Source organism: Acanthochromis polyacanthus, chromosome 20, assembly GCF_021347895.1.
Source record: "Acanthochromis polyacanthus isolate Apoly-LR-REF ecotype Palm Island chromosome 20, KAUST_Apoly_ChrSc, whole genome shotgun sequence".
Lineage (NCBI taxonomy): Eukaryota > Metazoa > Chordata > Actinopteri > Pomacentridae > Acanthochromis > Acanthochromis polyacanthus.
This window is the reverse complement of record NC_067132.1, coordinates 23,611,882-23,632,261: the sequence shown is the minus strand read 5'-3', so window position 1 is coordinate 23,632,261 and position 20,380 is coordinate 23,611,882. Positions and strand designations below refer to the sequence as shown.

Sequence of the window (20,380 nt, the reverse complement as noted above, 5' to 3'; positions counted from 1 at the left end):
GTACAAATAACTCTCTTTGATGTTAAATTAGAATGATGCTGCCAAAGACGTGTTAACAAATGACAGCACTGAGACACCTCAAAAGTGGTACATTTAGCTTCCTCGGGTGGTATGAAGCCTTCATCAGTTAGAGATGTTAAGTCAATTGTCTATAAGTGAAGACACTTTTGTACCTGGCATTGGTCTGTTTAACCAGGGGGCATGGACCTAAAATATGCAAATCAGAAATCTCTACTATTGTTTAGACTGACTAAAGGTGTAATCCTGTGCCTTCTGCCATCAGATACAGCCTACTTTAAAAGCATAAAATCACAAGACTAGTTGTTTCAAGTGTTTGATGGGATGTGATGTAGACACCAAAAAACAGTTGAAATTCATAATTCCTCTTCATCTAACTCTTCTCAAGCATTGATGATACAATTTATAACTAAATTGTTGACATAACCACGAACATCATCCCATAAAACAACTACATTTGTATCCTATTCAGTTCCCGACTGTTTAGTTTACGTGAAGGTGCAGTGTGTAGGATTTGGTTGGATCTAGAGGTCAGATTGCAACCCGTCCTTTTCTACGGATGCCAGTGTTTGGTTTGTCCATTCGGGGCTAACAGAAATATGGAAGCACAGCATGGTGACCTCACTCTGTAGCCATGAAGGACTCAATGTAAGCTAACAAAAGCACAATGATTAGAAGTTAAAGATGATTATACACTAATTAAAACATCATTATGAATGCTATTTTCCATTTTGGTTAATAGATCCCATTGAGATCTGGTCTTGATGCACCCTAATATACATTAAATCACTTACACATAACTTACAAGTGCAAATAAATCAAAAATAAACTATCCATTTCAATAGCCTGTAGAGCAATGATAGAGAGAGGACATATATGCTACTAAAGATATCCTGTAAGACCTTGTTATGCTACACTAACAAAGGTTTTATCATTGTATTGCAGTTTTATTCGTATATACACACGTGGACAAAATTGTTGGTACCCCTCAGTTAAAGAAGGAAAAACCCACAATTCTCACTGAAATCACTTGAAACTCACAAAAGTAACAATAAATAAAAATTTATTGAAAATTAAATAATCAAAATCAGCCATCACTTTTGAATTGTTGATTAACATAATTATTTTAAAAAACAAACTAATGAAATAGGGCTGGACAAAAATGATGGTACCCATAACTTAATATTTTGTTGCACAACCTTTTGAGGCAATCACTGCAATTAAACGATTTCTGTATTTGTCAATGAGCATTCTGCAGCTGTCAACAGGTATTTTGGCCCACTCCTCATGAGCAAACAGCTCCAGTTGTCTCAGGTTTGATGGGTGTCTTCTCCAAATGGCATGTTTCAGCTCCTTCCACATATGTTCAGTGGGATTCAGATCTGGGCTCATAGAAGGCCACTTTAGAATAGTCCAACGCTTTTCTCTCAGCCATTCTTGGGTGTTTTTGGCTGTGTGTTTTGGATCGTTGTCCTGTTGGAAGACCCATGACTTGCGACTGAGACCAAACTTTCTGACACTAGGCAGCACATTTCTCTCCAGAATGCCTTGATAGTCTTCAGATTTCATCGTACCTTGCACACTTTCAAGACACCCTGTGCCAGATGCAGCAAAGCAGCCCCAAAACATTACTGAGCCTCCTCCATGTTTCACCGTAGGGACAGTGTTCTTTTCTTCGTATGCTTGGTTTTTGAGTCTATGAACATAGAGTTGATGTGCCTTACCAAAAAGCTCCAGTTTGGTCTCATCTGTCCAAAGGACATTCTCCCAGAAGCTTTGTGGCTTGTCAACATGCATATTTGCAAATTCCAGTCTGGCTTTTTTATGAGTTTTTTTCAGCAGTGGTGTCCTCCTTGGTCGTCTCCCATGAAGTCCACTTTGGCTCAAACAACGACGAATGGTGCGATCTGACACTGATGTACCTTGGCCTTGGAGTTCACCTTTAATTTCTTTGGAGGTTGCTCTGGGCTCTTTGGATACAATTCCAACGATCCGTCTCTTCAATTTGTCATCAATTTTCCTCTTGCGGCCACGTCCAGGGAGGTTGGCTACTGTCCCGTGGGTCTTGAACTTCTGAATAATATGAGCCACTGTTGTCACAGGAACTTCAAGCTGTTTAGAGATGGTCTTATAGCCTTTACCTTTAAGATGTTTGTCTATAATTTTTTTTCGGATGTCCTGGGACAATTCTCTCCTTCGCTTTCTGTTGTCCATGTTCAGTGTGGTACACACCTTTTCACCAAACAGCAGGGTGACTACTTGTCTCCCTTTAAATAGGCAGACTGACTGATTATGAGTTTGGAAACACCTGTCATGTCAATTAAATGACACACCTGAGTTAATCATGTCACTCTGGTCAAATAGTTTTCAATCTTTTATAGAGGTACCATCATTTTTGTCCAGGCCTGTTTCATTAGTTTGTTTTTTTAAATAATTATGTTAATCAACAATTCAAAAGTAATGGCTGTTTTTGATTATTTAATTTTCAATAAATTTTTATTTATTGTTACTTTTGTGAGTTTCAAGTGATTTCAGTGAGAATTGTGGGTTTTTCCTTCTTTAACTGAGGGGTACCAACAATTTTGTCCACGTGTGTATATGTGACCTTGGCCAGATTCCCATTAGACCGCGGTGTTTTGTTCCCTGTACACACAGTTCTGTTATTCCCCGTCATGCTGCTGAGCAGGGAGATGACAGAGCAGTAGTAGTTCAGAAGTACAGCCTGACAAGCCGTCACGAGCCGTGTTGATGGATGATTTTGCAGCTCCTATTTCTGGCTTCCTGTAGAGCCTCCAATTCGAATAGTGCCACTGCCAGCTGCCCACTCATGATGCGGCACAACCAGCCTGGCAACAGAACTCGCCTCATAGGCAGATTGTCGCTGTGGACGCCGGAGCCACATCGTTCTTCATCCCACGTAGCACGAGGTGACCCCTGGCAAAAAAAAGATGAATACCCCAGCCTCCACAGTGAGTAGCCCCCGCCTCAGGATTGATCACGCAGCCAGGCTAGTGCATAAGCACCAATAGCCCGCGTACCACACACTAAGTGCTCCAGTATGATTGATTAGGCCGGAAGATTCATGATGCAGTGAATAATATTGTTCCACCAGAATGGAATCTTAGCTTATGAGTGGACCCAAATTGAATGCAGAATTTCATTCAGCAGGACTAAATGTGTTGTTTTCCATCTTAGTGTAACTTTAGATTCAGCGACAGCCGCTCCGGCCCTTGACATTGAGTCTAATAGTGAATGATTGGTGGGACAAAGCCGGCTTTGGATCAGCGCACAGGATCCTGCTTTGCAACATGATTTATTGATGTCCCTGATGGCACCAATGGAGGACTTCAGCGAATGTCACCGGCTTCCTGTGCATTCAAAAGAGCCCTAATTCAGCAGGTTTCTTGCATAAATTGCCCCACCCTCCATACGTCCTGCGCTTGGTTAATGGAAAACAGGTTGACGCCATTAGTCAAATAAATGGGGGCATAAACTCGCAGTAATTTTACCCTGGAGATTATTTGTCAGCGTCATATTAGCATCTGCTATTCTTAGATAATCAGCTGGGCGATATAGATAGTGAAGGCAACAGGTTGTTGTGAGCGATAACCGTGTTAACGTAGTAGAAGGACAAGGAGACGGAGCTTCAATTCAATGTCACCATTGAATTCTGCTTTTTTTTTTTTTTATCCCCTTTGTGTGAAGATTTAAACTCTTCACCTCCTCACTCCCTGCATCAATACTACAGAAAGCCTTTTTGTGTGCGTGCTGGTGAGAAAATATCATGCCAGACTAAAAACAGCCAACATGCACGATGGAGAGGAAAAAAATCATGCTGAGTAGATGAGTGCAGCTGACCAAGACAAATGTTCCAAAATGGGCCTCCTGTATTCTCCTCTATTGTACACCTTATTTTCCTTTCAGTGTGCTTTTTGGTCCTCGGTGTCATGTATTTAATCTAACCTTTTTGCCTTTGTCTGTGCCTTAGCCTGATGAAACACCTACACATCTCCCTCTCTTCTTCTGCAGTACACCTCTGGCCTCCTCTGTGCACATTTTGCCACCCTCTCCGACCTCACCTTTCTTCCCCTTTCCCATCCAATTTACTCATGTTCTTTCCAGTGCTTCAGCTCAGTAATGGATGTTCATAAAGCTCAGGTTACTTCTTGGGTCTTTTCAATCATTTCTCTTGTTAATTTACTCCCTGTGCCTGCTTTTTCTGCACGTCTTTGTGGAGGCCGAGCCAGGCTCTCTGTCTTCGTTCGCCCTGCTTATATTCTCACTCCATCAGCCAGACGCACAACCGTTGTGACAAATTACAGCCATTTGCCTCAGTGTGCAGCACAGCGTACGTGTAAAAACATACAGATACACATGTAATCGCTGCAATCACACACATGGAAATTCGACAGTATAATGTATACGGCACAGGTCAAAATGGACAGATTTCCTGTTTAGAAACAAATGAGGTGCAGCAGAGTGTGAAAAACAAGGTAACTTGTGTAGATATTTGTCGTTTTAAGAGGAGTGAGTGACTTCCCCGTGTCATCTGACTTGATGTAAAGCAGGCTTTGTTGGCTGACTTGTGCTTTTAACATGTTTTAACGAAGAATTATTGGACATACTGCTTCTTCACCATCTCCCATTTATTATTTTCCATTAAAATCTACCCATTAAGACTAATCCAAGACACTCAGTTACTTTTATGCTGCAGCTGACAGTTTCCTCCAACAGTGCCATGCTGTTACATGTAATGTTATTTTTACCAGCTGCAGCGAAGTAGCTTTTATTGTATGCTGTGTGTGTGTTCATTATGTCAAAATTCGATCTTGGAGATGCCTACCGTAGCGGGAACAACACAACTGGGATTTTGAGTACTTTTGCAGCTGTCTGTGGACAGATTTTGTCAGCACAACAGCATCACATCCAGGTAGGATGCAGTGGGAAAACTTTACAGGTGTCAAACTGAGATTTCGAAGCATTGATTTTATTTACAGATAGTGGTGGTTGTGCCAGCTCATTCAAAAATGGGTGAAAAGGAAGGGCATGAATAGAGGTGAGGCGTGCCATGCAAACATCTCTGGACCTCTATCATGTGACTGCACCAATCTGTCACTCATAATGCATGACTTGAAGCCGTAATGCAATTTAAGCCGATGAATTTGATCAAACTTCACCTCCCGTAAAGTTGTCATGAATGGGGAAATTAGCCACAGAGACCAGAACCGGTTTTGTACCAGGCTGTAAATGTGTTTATTTCTGCTGTAAAGTTCCACATTTTAACATGAAAGTTGAAGGAATTTACTCGGTTTTGGTTTCTGCCCCAAGTGGCAATTTGAGGAAGTGTGCTTTTTGGCAATTCTGCTTTGGCTTCTAATTGCAGAGTTTTCCACTTGCTAGGGCCATGTTAACTGGTATTACAGCTAGACGATCTCTAGTTTTAGTGTAGTGTCCCTACTTTAGTTAGCTGGCTAACTCTTCAGGTGAACATGGAAAGTTTTGTTATGGAAATAACACCGATGAATTACTTTTTAGTGGTAAATTTGTCTGTTGCAGCCATTATTATGAATATTAGGTGACTGCAGTGTACAAAGGCAAGGCTTCACTCATAATCAGCCACAGGGGATCGTGAAAGAGATTCTGTTGTGCACTCAAACTGAAAATAAAAGGAACAAACTAGTGACAAAACTAAAGGAAAATACAGCATGAAATGTCTTGATGTTAAAGCCCGTCATTTCATGTGGTGTTTGAGCCAACATGTTCTGCTAGAAGAGATTTATCGCACCTTTGCATTGATTCTCCAAGTCTTTAGAACTCTGTAGGAATAAAGACCTTTCTTCCAAAAGATATTACCTCATTTGGTGTTTTGATGATGGTATGAGGATTCAAAGCCTCCCTCTGATTTGAGATCTGGTGACTCTGAAGGCCATTTTCATACTCATCAAACCATGCAATGACCCCTCATGTCCCATGGATTCAGGCATTTTCGTCCTTTAAGTGATCACTCCCATCTGAATAGAAACGTTTAATTTCAGTGAACAGTCAGAGCTACTATGAATTGATTTGCATTGACGCTGTCATCTAAAGGAACACCCCAATTAGGGGTGAAGGGGTCAAGGATTCTGTTTTTTTCCTTTAATTTGTCACCTATCTTTACATCACACACTAAGCAGGTGTATCCTCCCGATTTTAAGATAAACTATCCATTACCAAACCCAGGACTCTGACTACCCTGCTATTTGCTAATAGCTAATTCTGCACACTCAATTGGGTTCCCTCTTAGGGTGAATACTTTCCACCTGTTACTTTAATTAGTTTAAGGAACTACAGCAACAACATGTTGATCTCCCCATAAGCTGTCAGTCACTCATCCTCTATCATTTCATTTTCATTTGTTTACACAACTCCCTGATGATTTATTTGGAAACCTATGTGTCGCCTTGTTGTAACTCTTCGTAATGAGGTGGTGGGAGTCCTGCTGATGCCAAACTCCGTCTCAGTCACAAACTCTAAACTAATTAACACGAGAAGCCAGCACAGTATCTGATAGAGAATCTAAAGGCCAGCGTTATCTTCAGTTTGTACAGTAATGAATATATGGCAGTCAGATGTCTGTGCTCGCTAACTTAAAAAGCGGCTTCTCCCCTTTATCATTTCAGATGCGATCTTTAATAAAATATGATTTGAATAAACGGCATGAATATTTATTTCCATGTTGTGTACAGATCAGAGTGGAACCACACGTTTATGCACAGTTTCTGATCAGCTGTACAAATCAGGAGAGAGCGTGCCAGAGCATTTAATCTGCCCATTTCTAAAATAACATTGTTTAGAAAGGCATTCTGGATGGCATGTTTTATTCAGCAGCAGCAGGGTGTCGGGTTGCCAGGTTGTGACAGCCAGGTTTTGGTACTGATTGAAGGCGTGACACAAGCCAGACCTCATCATGACAAACATCGTCCCTATTAATTGTCCTCTATTATCTTCAAGGCACAGTTGCACCTATAAAACTGCATTTTGTGCGAAGACATCTAAGGCTATAATATACTGCAATGTAAAAAGGGAAGTCCCTATTTATTTCACTGAATTTATTTGTTGTTTTTATGATATTTTTGAAATACAAAAAAGGATTAAAAAAATACTAAAATATACTAGAGTATTAGATTATACTTGTCTAATGCAAAAAAAATCAGAAATTTTCTATGAACTTAAAATTTCCACTTTTAAAAAAGAAAATAGATTTTTTTGTTAACATAGCACATTTAGCATATTTTCATCAATATTTATTTTATTTAACAGCTGAAACTATTAAATTCAAGTTTAATACTGTACATTTATTTCTAAAAGTAGATACTTTTTGACAATTATCTGACAAAAGATGCATTAGTTCCTGAGTTTTACATAGACTTGTTTGGTAAATGAGATATTTCTTTTATAATTACACCAGTTTTCCCAACCAAAATCATTTCTAAATGTATTTTCATGATCTGTAATATCTGTAAGCATTGGAAGTGTGTGTCAAAATACTGTTCTATACTAATCCATCTAATTGCATGTAATTTAAGTGTTTTTATACATGTCTATATCCTCTGTTAAACATTGAAAAGCCACAGGAAAAACAAAATCTCATGTAAAATTACAAAATGTATTTAAAATACGAACATTTACAGTATTTACAGGGTTTTTCAGTGCCACAAATGCCAGAATATTACATTTTTTTTACACTGTAGGAGTTAATATTTATTATATGTTTCTTAATCAGATTGAGTCCACTAAGTTTGTCTCAATGTTACCACGATCTACAATACTCAGGATCAACAAAAACCCAGATGCTTCTGTGTTGATAGGTTACTGTGTTTCATCCTCCTGCCTAAGGGATCATTTAAGGGAAGGATGAGCGATCATAAATCAACAGCGCCTGTGTGAGTCGCTTCCTCAGATACGGGTCTGAAGTGGGCTCTGTGGATTAGAGACGTGACGGACTCGTTTAATGGAAGACAAGGCCTGGACCCTCCATCCTGGAAGTCTGTGTGATTGAGTACAGAGGAATATGATTAATGATTCAGAGGCCGAGTTTAAATAGTCAGAGCTTTGGGGTTCTGCTGTGGTGTGATTTTAATCCCTCTGTGAATAAAGAGGAAGGATCTGAGAAGTTCCTCTGGAAAGGAAATCCGATATTACTGTTTGTTTTGAAAAATTGATTGTAGTTTTTCGTCACATATCCCTTTCTCTTTCTACTTTTCAAACCTTCTCTCACTTTTTTTCCCCTTCTCTACCCCTTTTGGAAATGGAGACTTGGTTTCCATAGTTACTGATGGAGCGCCATGGTTAACTGATGGCCATAACATCTAGGTCACATTAGTGGCTTGGAACTGTGTTTTTCTCTGACTCTTGTTTGAATGTAAAAATAATGGAGTCTTAATCATCACCCTTAATTCTCTCATTGAAAGCTCTATATTGCAGACACCTTATGAAAGCCCACCTACGCCTGTTCATACAAATGTAGTTTTTCTTTGGTTCAGTCATGTCAGTGTCATGTTTTTTGCCAAATGCTTTAAGCTTCTTCTCTGTCACAAATAAGATACTCATGCATGTTCTTACTGCAGCTACATTTGTGTGGCAGCATCGGGGTGCAAACTGCAGGAGAGCTGGTTCTCAAATTTTTGGGAGGTCTCTAAAATATTGACAATATGCTGTTTTTTTTCTCCCCCATGCATTTCTATTTTTCTCTGTCTTCGTCATTGAGAATCTTGCATAAAACTTGACTGTAACTGACGGATGATTCATCATTTTAATAAAGACACCAGACTGAGTGCAGTCCTTGCCATCGTGACTGAAGCGTGGCAGCTCAATATTCTAAACTTCACTCACTTTAATTCAAAAGATCAGAAAAAAAAAAGGATTTTCTTGATGAAGGACGTATTTTATTATTTCTTGCATAATCCGTTTTTGAATGATACACAGAAGGCAACGACAGCTACTTTATATTCGTTTTCTTATTCTTCATGTAAGATAAACAGAAGCTTTTTTTAAATAAATCTGTAGTGCCTGACTACAAAAAAGTGATATAGTGGGAAATACTCTTTTAACAATATGCACGTTTCATTTTATTGCATATTACATTTAGAAAAGGATTTTTTTTCTAATCTAACTTGCCAGCGTTTGATAAATGACTTTGAATCCTCGCAGATTAATATAAGCATTCTTTCACTGTCTGTTATTAAAGGATAAGGCTTGAAATATTCTATATTTTTCTTATTGTTGACAAATCCCATTAAAGAGCCAAAGCCAAATATGAACTGATCCCACTAAAGCCTGATATAGCTCCTTTCTCCGTACCACAGAGATGCATTGTTGTCCAGAAACTAATAAAAACATATCAGAGTTGCAGTGTTGCACTGGGTGACATACTCTTTTATTACTACAATCACACAAACTGTAGTTTATTTGAAGTCGCTACGACATACACCACCTTGCAGCCGCAAACCAAATATGTATATCTCCACCAGTGAGAATAGTCCCCAATAAATGCACTATTTCTCAAAGTTGTGAGCCCCTTTCAAGGATTTACTTCTTCAGTAGGAATTAAAGTGGAACAATATGCCAAAAAAAAATCGTATTGAGATTATTTTTTGACACACGAGTCGTGATTTGACTGGTAATTGTCATATTTTCGTTACTTTTCCACTGAAACAAACATAAAAAAATCATAATGTAATTTTTTCTGTGATCTCCTTGAAAACAAACAGGTTCCCTTATGTTTAGAGAATATAATTTGTATAACTGTAGCACCACAGTGCTTCATTTATAAAAATATTTTCTGTCACATTTTATCAACAAACTGCGGCTCCTGTGATCTGGATATTGCACTTGCTCGCATTGCATTTTCAGTAATATTTTTGATTAATTGTTTGACCCAAGTACTACGTTTAGGATTGGATGATAGCAGCATTAAGAACCAATAAATATAAATACTGTATGTGTCAAGATAACTAAATGCTTCCATTTTGTATCCTGTGACTAAAACAAACCACGGCTGGAATTTAGATGATGTTAGCGTTGTGTTTGTGCGCGTGCGGCTCTGAACTGAACGCATGGAAACCACCCAGCGGGAGCGCCGCTAATGTGTGGCATTAGCTGTGTTAAACAGTGTCAATAAGGGATGAAGAGGAGGGTGCAAAGGGGAAATTAATACGCCCTTCCACGTTCCTCCCTCCATGACTTTCCTGCTGTCTGGATACAATAATAGGACCAATATTCCTCACAGGCACCTGCTAATGGCTTGTCACTACACAGCCTCCTGAAGGGATTCAGCTTGAGAAAGCGAATCTGTCAGTCTCTCGAAGATGTTTTTAGCATGTTAAGTAGGCCATTTTAACACAAAGACTGTCATCAATCCATCTATTCATTGTAAAAATGTCTTTCCAAGTCATTTTGTCTCGCTAAGAAATAGATTCCACCATCTTCAGATCCTTCAGATTGGGTTATATAGTCTATTGACATGATCTTATTTTGACAAAAGATGTCTTAAAATACTTAAAATGAGCAAATCTATTGAAACCACATTGGTAAAAAAAATACTTTCTTGCAATGCTATGCTATCTAGAGAATGAAATCAAAGAATTGCTTGCCATTGTATCACCTCAGTCGAGAGCTCTGTAAGCATTTCTGAAGCACGGTAACAAAACCGCTGCTGCTGCGTTTGAAGTCTGCGTCCAAAGACGGAGACGTCCTCTCAGTGCCAGCTGCCACCTTATGCATGCACGGTTACACACAGTGGAACTCGCCTAGTGAATAATGCAGTTAATAAAGCAATCTGGTTAGGCTAGGTGAGTGACAAACACAGCGGTTCAGTAGATTAAAGGCTGAGCAGCATAATGAATGCAGGACAAGGCTGCACGTCTCTTCTGAACATCTGAGCTTTCAATTTCAGCAGCTCAGCCTCACTCTGGTGTGGCTTTGCAAAGCAGGAGGCTTGAGGGAATGATATGTAGGCAGACGGATATGGTGAAAAGACACATTCATATTAAGTAATCCAGTGTTTTGTTAATCTATGTGGGTTTTCTGTATGATCTTATGCTAATATTGAGCTTTCTCTCATTTTTTCTGCAGGTGTTCTAGCATTCCTAGCACTGCCAGTAGGCCTGGTGTCATCAGCACAGGAGCTGTACCTCAGCCAGACGTCCCAGGACTCTGTCTCCATGGCAGCCACCCACAACATCCCCCCGTCTCCCTCCAAACCTCCCCGACTGGAATGGCCTCAGGAAGGCTCCAGTAGCGGAGAGTGGTCATCCAAAAGCACGCAACCCGCAAACATCATCCTTCCCACTGCTCCCCTCCCTCCTTTAGCTTTGCTTCACACCCAAACTTCCAGCCGCGAGGATCCTCCCATCTACAACACGAATACTGTCACCCCAAACACTGTGAGCACTGACAGCCGTGTGAATCTGCCCAACTCTGATACTGTAAACCAAGGCCTCATGCACAAACCAGTCAGGGTACCTCAAGTCCATAACCCAGTTACTGTCAGCACTAACCAGGCCAGCAGCAGCAGCCCTAAATTTTCCAGCACAGCGATCCCAAATATAGATGTGGAATCTGTTGCGAGAGGAGCTCCAAACCCCCTTGCGTCCAGCTCTGGATCAGACAGAGGGGATACACTCGATGCACACCACTTGGGGCCTCAGAGGCTGAGCGTAGAGGATCCCATTGACCCCAGGCAGCCCCCAGCTCGGCAGCCTTCCTCCCTCTCCTATTCTTCAGTGGACGCTGATGCTGCACGAGGCCTGAAACTCAGGGAGCACGCTGCAGGATCACCAGAGCGGGTCGCCCACCACACCATCACCCAGCGGGAGGTGCACGGAGTGAACGAACCCCCCACCAGTGAGCTAGCGTTAGAGCCAAAAGGAATATCTGCGAGTCCGATTGAGGATCCACCAGAGAATCTAACCTCCACTGCGTCCGCCCCGACAAAATCCACAGAGCCGAGCCTCAAGTTACAGAACCCAGCAGGCGTCTTAATCAACCACACTGCGGCCAACGAGACCAGCACTGAGGAAGGTCGTGATGTTCGAGACAATGGCACAGGCAGCCCCCCCGTGGGACACTGGATGGGGAATGTAACGGCGTTTGGAGGGCTGCTCTCTAACAGCAGCTCGGTCGAGGATTCGCCCGCTCAGGGGAACAGCTCCGAGCCCCCCTCCACCGCCAGCGGGAACTTCTTGAACAGGCAGGTACCGGCCACCACCCACGACCCCTGGACGCCCGGCAACAACTCGGGCCCCACTGTCGAGTCCCCGCCGTCACGCATGACCATCTGCCTGAGCAGGATGGACATCGTGTGGATCGTGTTGGCCATCAGCGTACCTGTGTCCTCCTGCTGTGAGTAAAATCAAATTATGAATTAGAAATTGTGACTCGATATAAAAGCTCAAATTCAGTCAAAGTTTTTTTTTGTATTTGTTTGACTGTTTTTCCCATATTTTTGAATTCTGCGAAAGTATAAAGTTACAAATATAGATTGAAATTTACACATCAAATGTAAAATAATATATTTTTAAAAAATCTGTAACAGTGAACACAGAATTTTTGTTTTTGTAAAGGATATAGAAATTCTAATCTATTCGTAAATTTAGCATAGCATAATTTTCATTTATTTTACATACCTTGTTGGTTAAAATGAGATTTCTTTTATCATTACAAAAGTTTTCACTACAAGGAAGTTGAGTAATAGTATATAGTATTTCCTAAATATTTATTTCTTTATTTAATAGATGAAACTATTAAACTAGATTTTCATACACTAAATATATGTGCAAAATGAGATATTATGGGGCGGTATGGATCAGTGGGTAGAGTGGCCGTTTTGCAACCGGAAGGTTGCCGGTTCGATCCTCAGCCCGTCGTGCTCATGTCGAGGTGTCCCTGAGTAAGACACCTAACCCGTAATTGCTCCTGATGGGGTTGTGGTTAGCGCCTTGCATGGCAGCTTCCTCCGTCAGTGTGTGAATGGGTGAATGTGACATATGCTGTAAAGCGCTTTGGGCACCTTGCAGGTATAGTAAAGCACTATATAAATACAGACCATTTACCATATTTTTAGACTAATTAACAAAAAAGATGCATTGGTTCTGAAATTTTACATACATTTGTTTGTTAAATGAGAGATTTCTTTAATAATTACAGATGTTTTAACAGCAAAAATGTTGAATAATATGTTTTCATCAGTCTATAATATGACATAAGCGTTGAAAATATGTCAAAATATTTTTATTATTGCAAAAAAAAGTCAACAATTTAATCTTTTTTTAGTATTTATTATGCTGATTATTTTAAATATTTTTAAATGCATGAAAATCTAAATAAAATTACAAAAATAGCCTGAAATTAAATGTCACATTTAAAATAACATTAAAAAAATGAAAATTTTAAATTTTTTAAAAGAAAAACTTTTTTGATATTGAAAATTACATATGGAAATTTAACGTAATTTCACAAATATTTCATTTTTGTTTAATAGATGAAACTGTTAAATTCAAGTTTAATGATGAAAATATATTTATTAAAATTACTAAAATTAGAATTCTATATGTCTCTCTGTCTGCACATATGTAGAGTTTGAGAAAGTTAGAAAAGAAAATTAAACCCACTCTCATATCTGTGTGATTTAGTATAATGCTACAGCCAGCAAACAGTTAGCATAGCTTAGATTAAGGCTGGAAATAAGGGGAAACGGCTAGCCTGGTTAGCACACAGCCCACCACAAAATCCCAACTTATGTTTTTAGACTTTCTTGTGATTATTAAACAAACAATGTGTTTGTTTGCAAGCTTTGGAGATACTTTAAGGTAGAATTTATAATCTTTGGACAGCACTTTTTCCAGTTTTATCCCAAGCTAAGCTAATTAGCTGATTCATGTTTAACAGACGTGAGAGTGTTTTGATCTTCTCATGTAACTTTTGGAAACAAAGCAGAGTAACTTTCACTCTTGATCCAAGTAGTGGCCTATATATTAGATTATGCATGCTGCATATCATAACTGTGTTTTACTCCAGGAGTTGGTATGATTTTTATCTTCATTTTCAACCTTCCTGCTCTACTAGTACATTTGCCTCCGTTAGTGATCTAGTAATTTCCCAGAATGCCTCTTGACAGCCCCCAGAAACCCCTCAGGGCCTAATCTTGTTGGATTAATTTGGAGAGAGTAGGGTTTTCATCGAGGAGCAGGCATTGCACCTGAGGCAAAGTACAGGTTGTTTTTTTGTTTTTGTTTTTTTGCATTTTGGTCTGCTGGAGAAAAATAGAATCTTTCCGCTTCTGCATTTTTAATATATTTTTGGATTCCTGAAACCTTATTCATACCATTTATTACTCAGAGACTGACAGCTCCAAATGACTACACGACACACAACCTGCAGCGGTTTCTAACAGTATTTTAAAGTGGATTTTCTTCCTTTTCAAGCACAGTTTATTCTAACAGTGGCTTGCTGTCCTGAAACATGACAGCCTCCACCTGAGCAGCTAGTGTGGGAGCTTTCGGAGGCTTTTTGAAGCGATTCCAGCTTCTTTCACTAACCCCCCTTTTTCCTGTGCTGCCTGCTGTAGCCGTGCTGTTGACTGTGTGCTGCATGAGGAGGAAGAAGAAGTCGTCAAGTCAGGAGAACAACCTCAGTTACTGGAACAACGCCATCACCATGGACTACTTCAGCCGGCACGCTGTGGAGCTGCCCAGAGAGATACACACTCTGGAGAGTGAGGTACAAACTACTGACGCGCCACCACTACGACTCTATTACTGTTTGGCACGGCGCGCTCTAAAGCAGTTAGGACATTTACTTGATGTTTCACGATCAGTCAGCAAAATGCTTTTAATGAGTATGGAAACAACAAGAGGATCCATGTCCAATCTCCCCTGTCAGCAAGCCCCGAGGTCTGCTGAGGCGCGCTTGAGCGTGACGCTGTATTACCGCGATTTATGGGGACGCTGTCTGGAACAAGCAAAGAGAGATTTTTACCCTGCAGGGAATCTGTGAAAGCACGGATTCTTAGACGGTTTTTCACTTTGAATGTTATTATAATATCTCAGATGAAAATGTAGAGAACGGCAGCAACTAAATCTAGGATGATGTGGGGATATATTGTCAGGTTGATTCATCATTTTTAATAAATTGCGAGATAACTTGTCTTGAATGCTCCCCCTTTAGGGTGTCTAGATGCAAAAATACATACAACACTGCAGAAACTCATTTTTGCATCGTATTAGATTGTAGACCAGCAAAATTTATCAGAGTACTTTGATTGATGACTTTAAGTGTCCTACACCAAATGACACCTATAGCAACAGCAATATACATACTAACATATTAAAAACTGCTTTAAAAAGTTTGGTTTAATAATTATAATGTAATTTGAGGGATCAAGGGTATGTTGTCTTAGCATGCGTTTTCTGTCATTCTTGCTAAAACAAAAATTACACACAAGCAAATCTAGTATTAATTCATCTTTAAACAGTGTTTAATGAATTTCATCTGACTTTTTACTCAATATACAACTAAAAACATTCAAACATTTCAAAAACTGATCCGTCAGCATACAGATAAAACACCTCATTTGGGATTCGTAAACTGACTTTTATCAAATATCAGCTTTTAAAGTTTCTCTGCATGCAGCGCTCGAACCCGAATCATCCGCAACATCACAAAAAGCACCTAAATTCTGCTCTCTAGTAGTTTCTTTGCATCAGACTATCAAGAATAAGGTGCCAGTTCTTAGCCAAACCCACCATGATGTCTGCATTTTCATGTTGTACGATTCATGTCTATTGTTGTCTATAGTTTGTCCATAGTGGTTGTTATAGCCTCATGGTTGTTGATGTGATGTTTTCCCCCAAACAAATTGAATTTTTCATCCGAAACTTCTAATAATTCGGCCTCATAAGCAAACTCTTTGATTCTCGGGCTGCTTTGAACTCTCACACAAATCTTTTGAACCATCAAAATTCTGCTAATTGGCAGCGTTTCTAATTATTACTTCAGAGCTTAATCCTTTAACAGACAGTTTCCCCGCTATTATTTCATCCAGTAAGGAGCTTTAGGATTGTTAAAATCATCTTATTAACTCTGTCTGATGTTATTAGGTTTTGTTATATTGTGCAGCATTGTCAGCTGGAAATGTTCTGCATTTTTTGCACAGAAATTTAGGCACATTTCCTTAAAATTCATCATGATAGATGGGGTCTATGAAGAAATTTAAGCCTACTTTAATATTGTTTATGTTTTGGCAGTATTTGATTGATCAACTGGTAAAATTAAGGTTAAATGGGGTTGAGTTTGAACTTACTTTGGCTAAAAATTGCTTATTCTATGACCGTGAACTTTATCTCGAAACCATAATTGGTAGCATCTTAGTTTTTTGGTGCATTACAGCGCCATCTGTTGGAAACATTAATGTATAACAGTGGTACAGTAACTACATTATGTATTAAATCTGCAAATCCCTACTCCCTCCACTTTACCACATCATTTGCATGTATCATTGCTTGCTCTGTTTGCATGTTTTTGCTTGTCATCGTCTCTCCAGTGACCATTTCATTCTCTCCTTGCTGTTATTTCTCCGCTCAATTTGCATTCCCCTGCCGCCTGCGGGGGCGTCAGGAGAGGGAAGCTGAGGTTGGATCATGTGTAGGATGCCCTTGGTGACACCCAGGTGTTGTTCTCCCTCCTGCTTTACCTGTTTCTGTAGAGCAGAAGCCTCACGCCGTAGCCTCCCCCCCGGTGCTCTGGGAGAAATGATCACCGTAGACCTAAATGACGGCCTGCGTTAGTTCAGTTTTGATTGGATCTCGCAGATGAAATGGCCTCTTTGCTGCTGTAAAACAAATCATTTTGTTTTTCACACCTCCCTCCTCCACCTCACTGCTGCTGACTCACCATCAACAACCATTTCGACATCAACTCCCCCCCCCCCTCCTCCACCTTCCCTCTATTAAGTCCCTGTGCTGCCTTCTTCTGAGTTGTCTCTACCTTTTGTTTCCCTTCTTGTGAAGCTTTTACATCTTTCCCTCCACCTCCCTTTGTATCCGTTCATCTAGCTTTGTCAGATATCTTTGTTCGCCCCCTCCCTAAAAGCCCCGGGGTGCACCAAACCCATATTTTATTCCGTTGGCTTCCACACTAAACTGTCTGCTCATCGCTTGTAGAGTGACTTAGATACAGTAGACTGCAGCGTGCGCTTTAATGCCCAGCCCTGAAGCCTGAATCATGAATTACGGCTATTGTTTGGCGCCCTGTGCTAATTTTTCTTCACTTGCAGGAGCATGACACCTGCCTACCCCCTAATGGAGACTACAGCGGCAGCAGCGTGGTCCTGGTTAACCCCTTCTGCCAGGAGACCCTCTTCATCAACAGAGACAAAGCTTCTGCCATATAGAGACAGAAAGGAAAAAAGAAAAGAAAATCGCTGCTGGATCGTCCTCCTTTACTCCCCCTGCTGTTGTTGTCTATTTTATATATGTGGTAAATATTCAGAGACTTTTGACTTTATACTGTATATTACAAACACAAAGAGCAACCTGAGAGAAGAGCGATGTAAACAGACACTATTTACTATGAGGATGCACCTGCATATTTTTCTGATGTACATTTTCTACAAAAAGGCTTAATTGTGATAAAAGGTTTTTATTGTCTTTATAAAAATACAGAGTATATGTGGGTTTTGTTCCATTACAGTGGCTTGACGGTGAGTGCACTGCGGATGTGGCCACATGAGAATCTGCTTTAGAGAGAGCAAAATGTGCTATGAAGACATTTAAGCTGTTCTTTGTAATGTTATTTTTCTTTTAAGATCAATCCCAAAATACTTATAGCCTGTTGAACTTGAATATAGCACCTACATAGTCAGGGGGAAAACAGAAATGTGTGGAAAAAATGCTGTATGTGAAATCAGGGCCTGTATTTATCAAACTTCTTAGACACTATATATTTAAGAATCCTCCAAAAAGCAATTAACTTAAAGTAAGCAGACATTTAAAAACCCAAGTTTTAAAAGTATTGTTGTTTATTCTTTGACAAAAAAATCATATATTTTACTCAGTGTGATGCTATTATGTAAAAAAAAAAAAAACATGTTAATTTTCTGCCTGGCAATCTTTTTACTCTTAAGCTGCGACACGAACAATATATTCTGAATATATAATAAATATTTTTATGATAATTCAAATTTTTTTCCCCTTGTAAAATCGCCCTCCACACCTGAAAGATGCTTTGTAGGATAAAAAACGAACAAAAAATATACTAATGCAAAATTTTTACGTAAAAATCATAAAAACACAAACTCAAACAATAAAACGTTTGTATGAAAAATAAATATTACATTATAAATAGTGGTTAAAAAATAGAAAATTCGAGGGAATCTAAACAAAAAGTCAAACAAAATGGAAAAGTAAAGAAAACCTGCTGCTGGTAGAGACGAGCTACATCGTAGAAATTAATTAAGGCAAAACTCTTTGACAAATGCATTAAAAATGTATAGAAAAGGATTTCAAATACTTTGTTGTTGTTTTTACCCATGACAAATACAGAAAGACGAAAGAAAGCATTGTTATGTAAAGATGCGTTTGATTTCTGTCTGTCCTTTTGTGCAGTTAAGCTGTAAAATTAACATTATATATCCAATGTATTCAGAATATGTAATACATATTATCATAATAATTCAAATGCTTGCCTCATAAAGTCACTTTCTGTTGTTCACAAAAACATACTAATGCAAAATGTAAAGTATAAATCATAAAAAACATAGTCAAACATTAAAAACGTATAAAAATGCATTTTAAACTATAAATAGGGATTCAATAATAGGAAATTGGAAGAAATCTATACAAAAGATGCCCAGAATAGAAAAAGAAAGAAAGCCTGCTGCTATTAGATGAGCTACATCCTAGAAATTATTTAATGAGGTCTGTTGACAAGTGCATTAAAAATGTATAGAAAACGATTCCAAATACTTTGTTGTTGTTTTTATCCGTGACAAATGCAGAAAGAAAAAGGAAAACATCCTGTCAAATGTTAATTAAATGCTTATACATATGCATATGCGTTTTGCTTCAGCTGCTGTAGTCATATAGAATGTACAAATGTATGAGATCTCTCTGAATTTCCAGTTTATTTTAGGTCAAATCATGTTTTATAAATAGAAAAAGTCAATTCAATAAGTTTTTTGTCTTTCAGCAGTTTGATAAGTACGGGCTCAGGTTTTATTGAACAGATTATTTGAACGATTCTCAGATGCTGGTCAAATAAAAGCGACTTAAAATGGCTTTTCCCCCTCATGTGTCACCAGCTTCACTGAAGAGGGACCACATAGATGTCTTAAGTCCTTATGTTGGCCCTTTATATATCAGTGTGTGTGTGTGAAGAATGCCCTGTCGGTGCATGTAAATGTGCACTGAAGCGTGCGTGTGAACAGACCTGTCGCCCCCTTAACCAAATGTCACGGTTATTTTAAGTCAAACCAGACTTTGTATCACTTTCGGCTCGTTTTTATCTGTTTGTCTGTGCGTGTCCGTACCTGTGTGTGCCTCTGTATGTGTGTTCGTCACTTGTCTATATCGTGAAGTGGCTACTGGTTTTGTCCCGGTGTGAGGAAAAAAAAATTTCTCACCGCTGTAGGAAACAATTAGACCAACCTTGCTACTGTTGTGTCTCCCTCCATAAACAAAAGGTGTTTGTCCATGTGTGTGTTGAACTGCTGAATGATTGTGAGTTAGTTGTCGAACCATTAATAAATGTTAGAGACCTTAAACCAAGAAAAACAGCGAGACAAATAATGTACGGTGAATATTTACTGTGAGCACATACAGAGCCGGTTTAATCAGAAGATTTGAATGTTCTGTTGCGTTTTTGAACCTGTGGTCCTTCTGTCATCTGTTTTACTTTGCATTGCTGCAGTTTTCTTCAGTAATCGATGCTGCCTGCCTCTGTCATCGCTAAAGATTTTCTGCATTGCAAGATGTTCCGAAATCACTGAGTGAAAAAAAGGTGACGCCGAACAACACAGTTAAACATATTGATATTTCCTGCATTGGATGCTCACAGCTGGGCTTGTTGTTTTGCACGCTCAAAAAAAAAAAAGTGGATATTTTACAAAACGTTCAGTGGCACGGTGGAGCAGTGTTCAACATTATGTATTTTTTTGTACTGTAGTATACACTGTACTTTTTACTGCTGAGCAATAAAACAAAGAAAAGACATGGATTACTCTGTTTGCCTGATTTACTTTCTTCTGGACAGTTTTCAAGCACCGGAAATGTGTGTGTCGTATGTCAGACTATTGGTTTACTACATGACAAAGCAGTGTAAGCAAGTC

The 20,380-nt window shown here is 39.3% G+C and overlaps 1 protein-coding gene across 2 annotated transcripts in view; it reads left to right on the top strand.

The window, feature by feature from the left end:
• Nucleotides 1–20,268, top strand: part of tmem108 (transmembrane protein 108) — a 66,106-nt gene extending 45,838 nt beyond the window's left edge. For both annotated transcript variants that reach the window (XM_022199377.2, XM_051940309.1), the window contains exons 3-5: nucleotides 11,131–12,399; nucleotides 14,624–14,775; nucleotides 17,330–20,268. In XM_022199377.2, coding sequence (XP_022055069.2) covers nucleotides 11,131–12,399; nucleotides 14,624–14,775; nucleotides 17,330–17,446 — 1,538 coding nt within the window. In that variant the 3' untranslated portion in view covers nucleotides 17,447–20,268. The remainder of the gene's footprint in view (nucleotides 1–11,130; nucleotides 12,400–14,623; nucleotides 14,776–17,329) is intronic.
• Nucleotides 20,269–20,380: the final 112 nt, after the last annotated feature.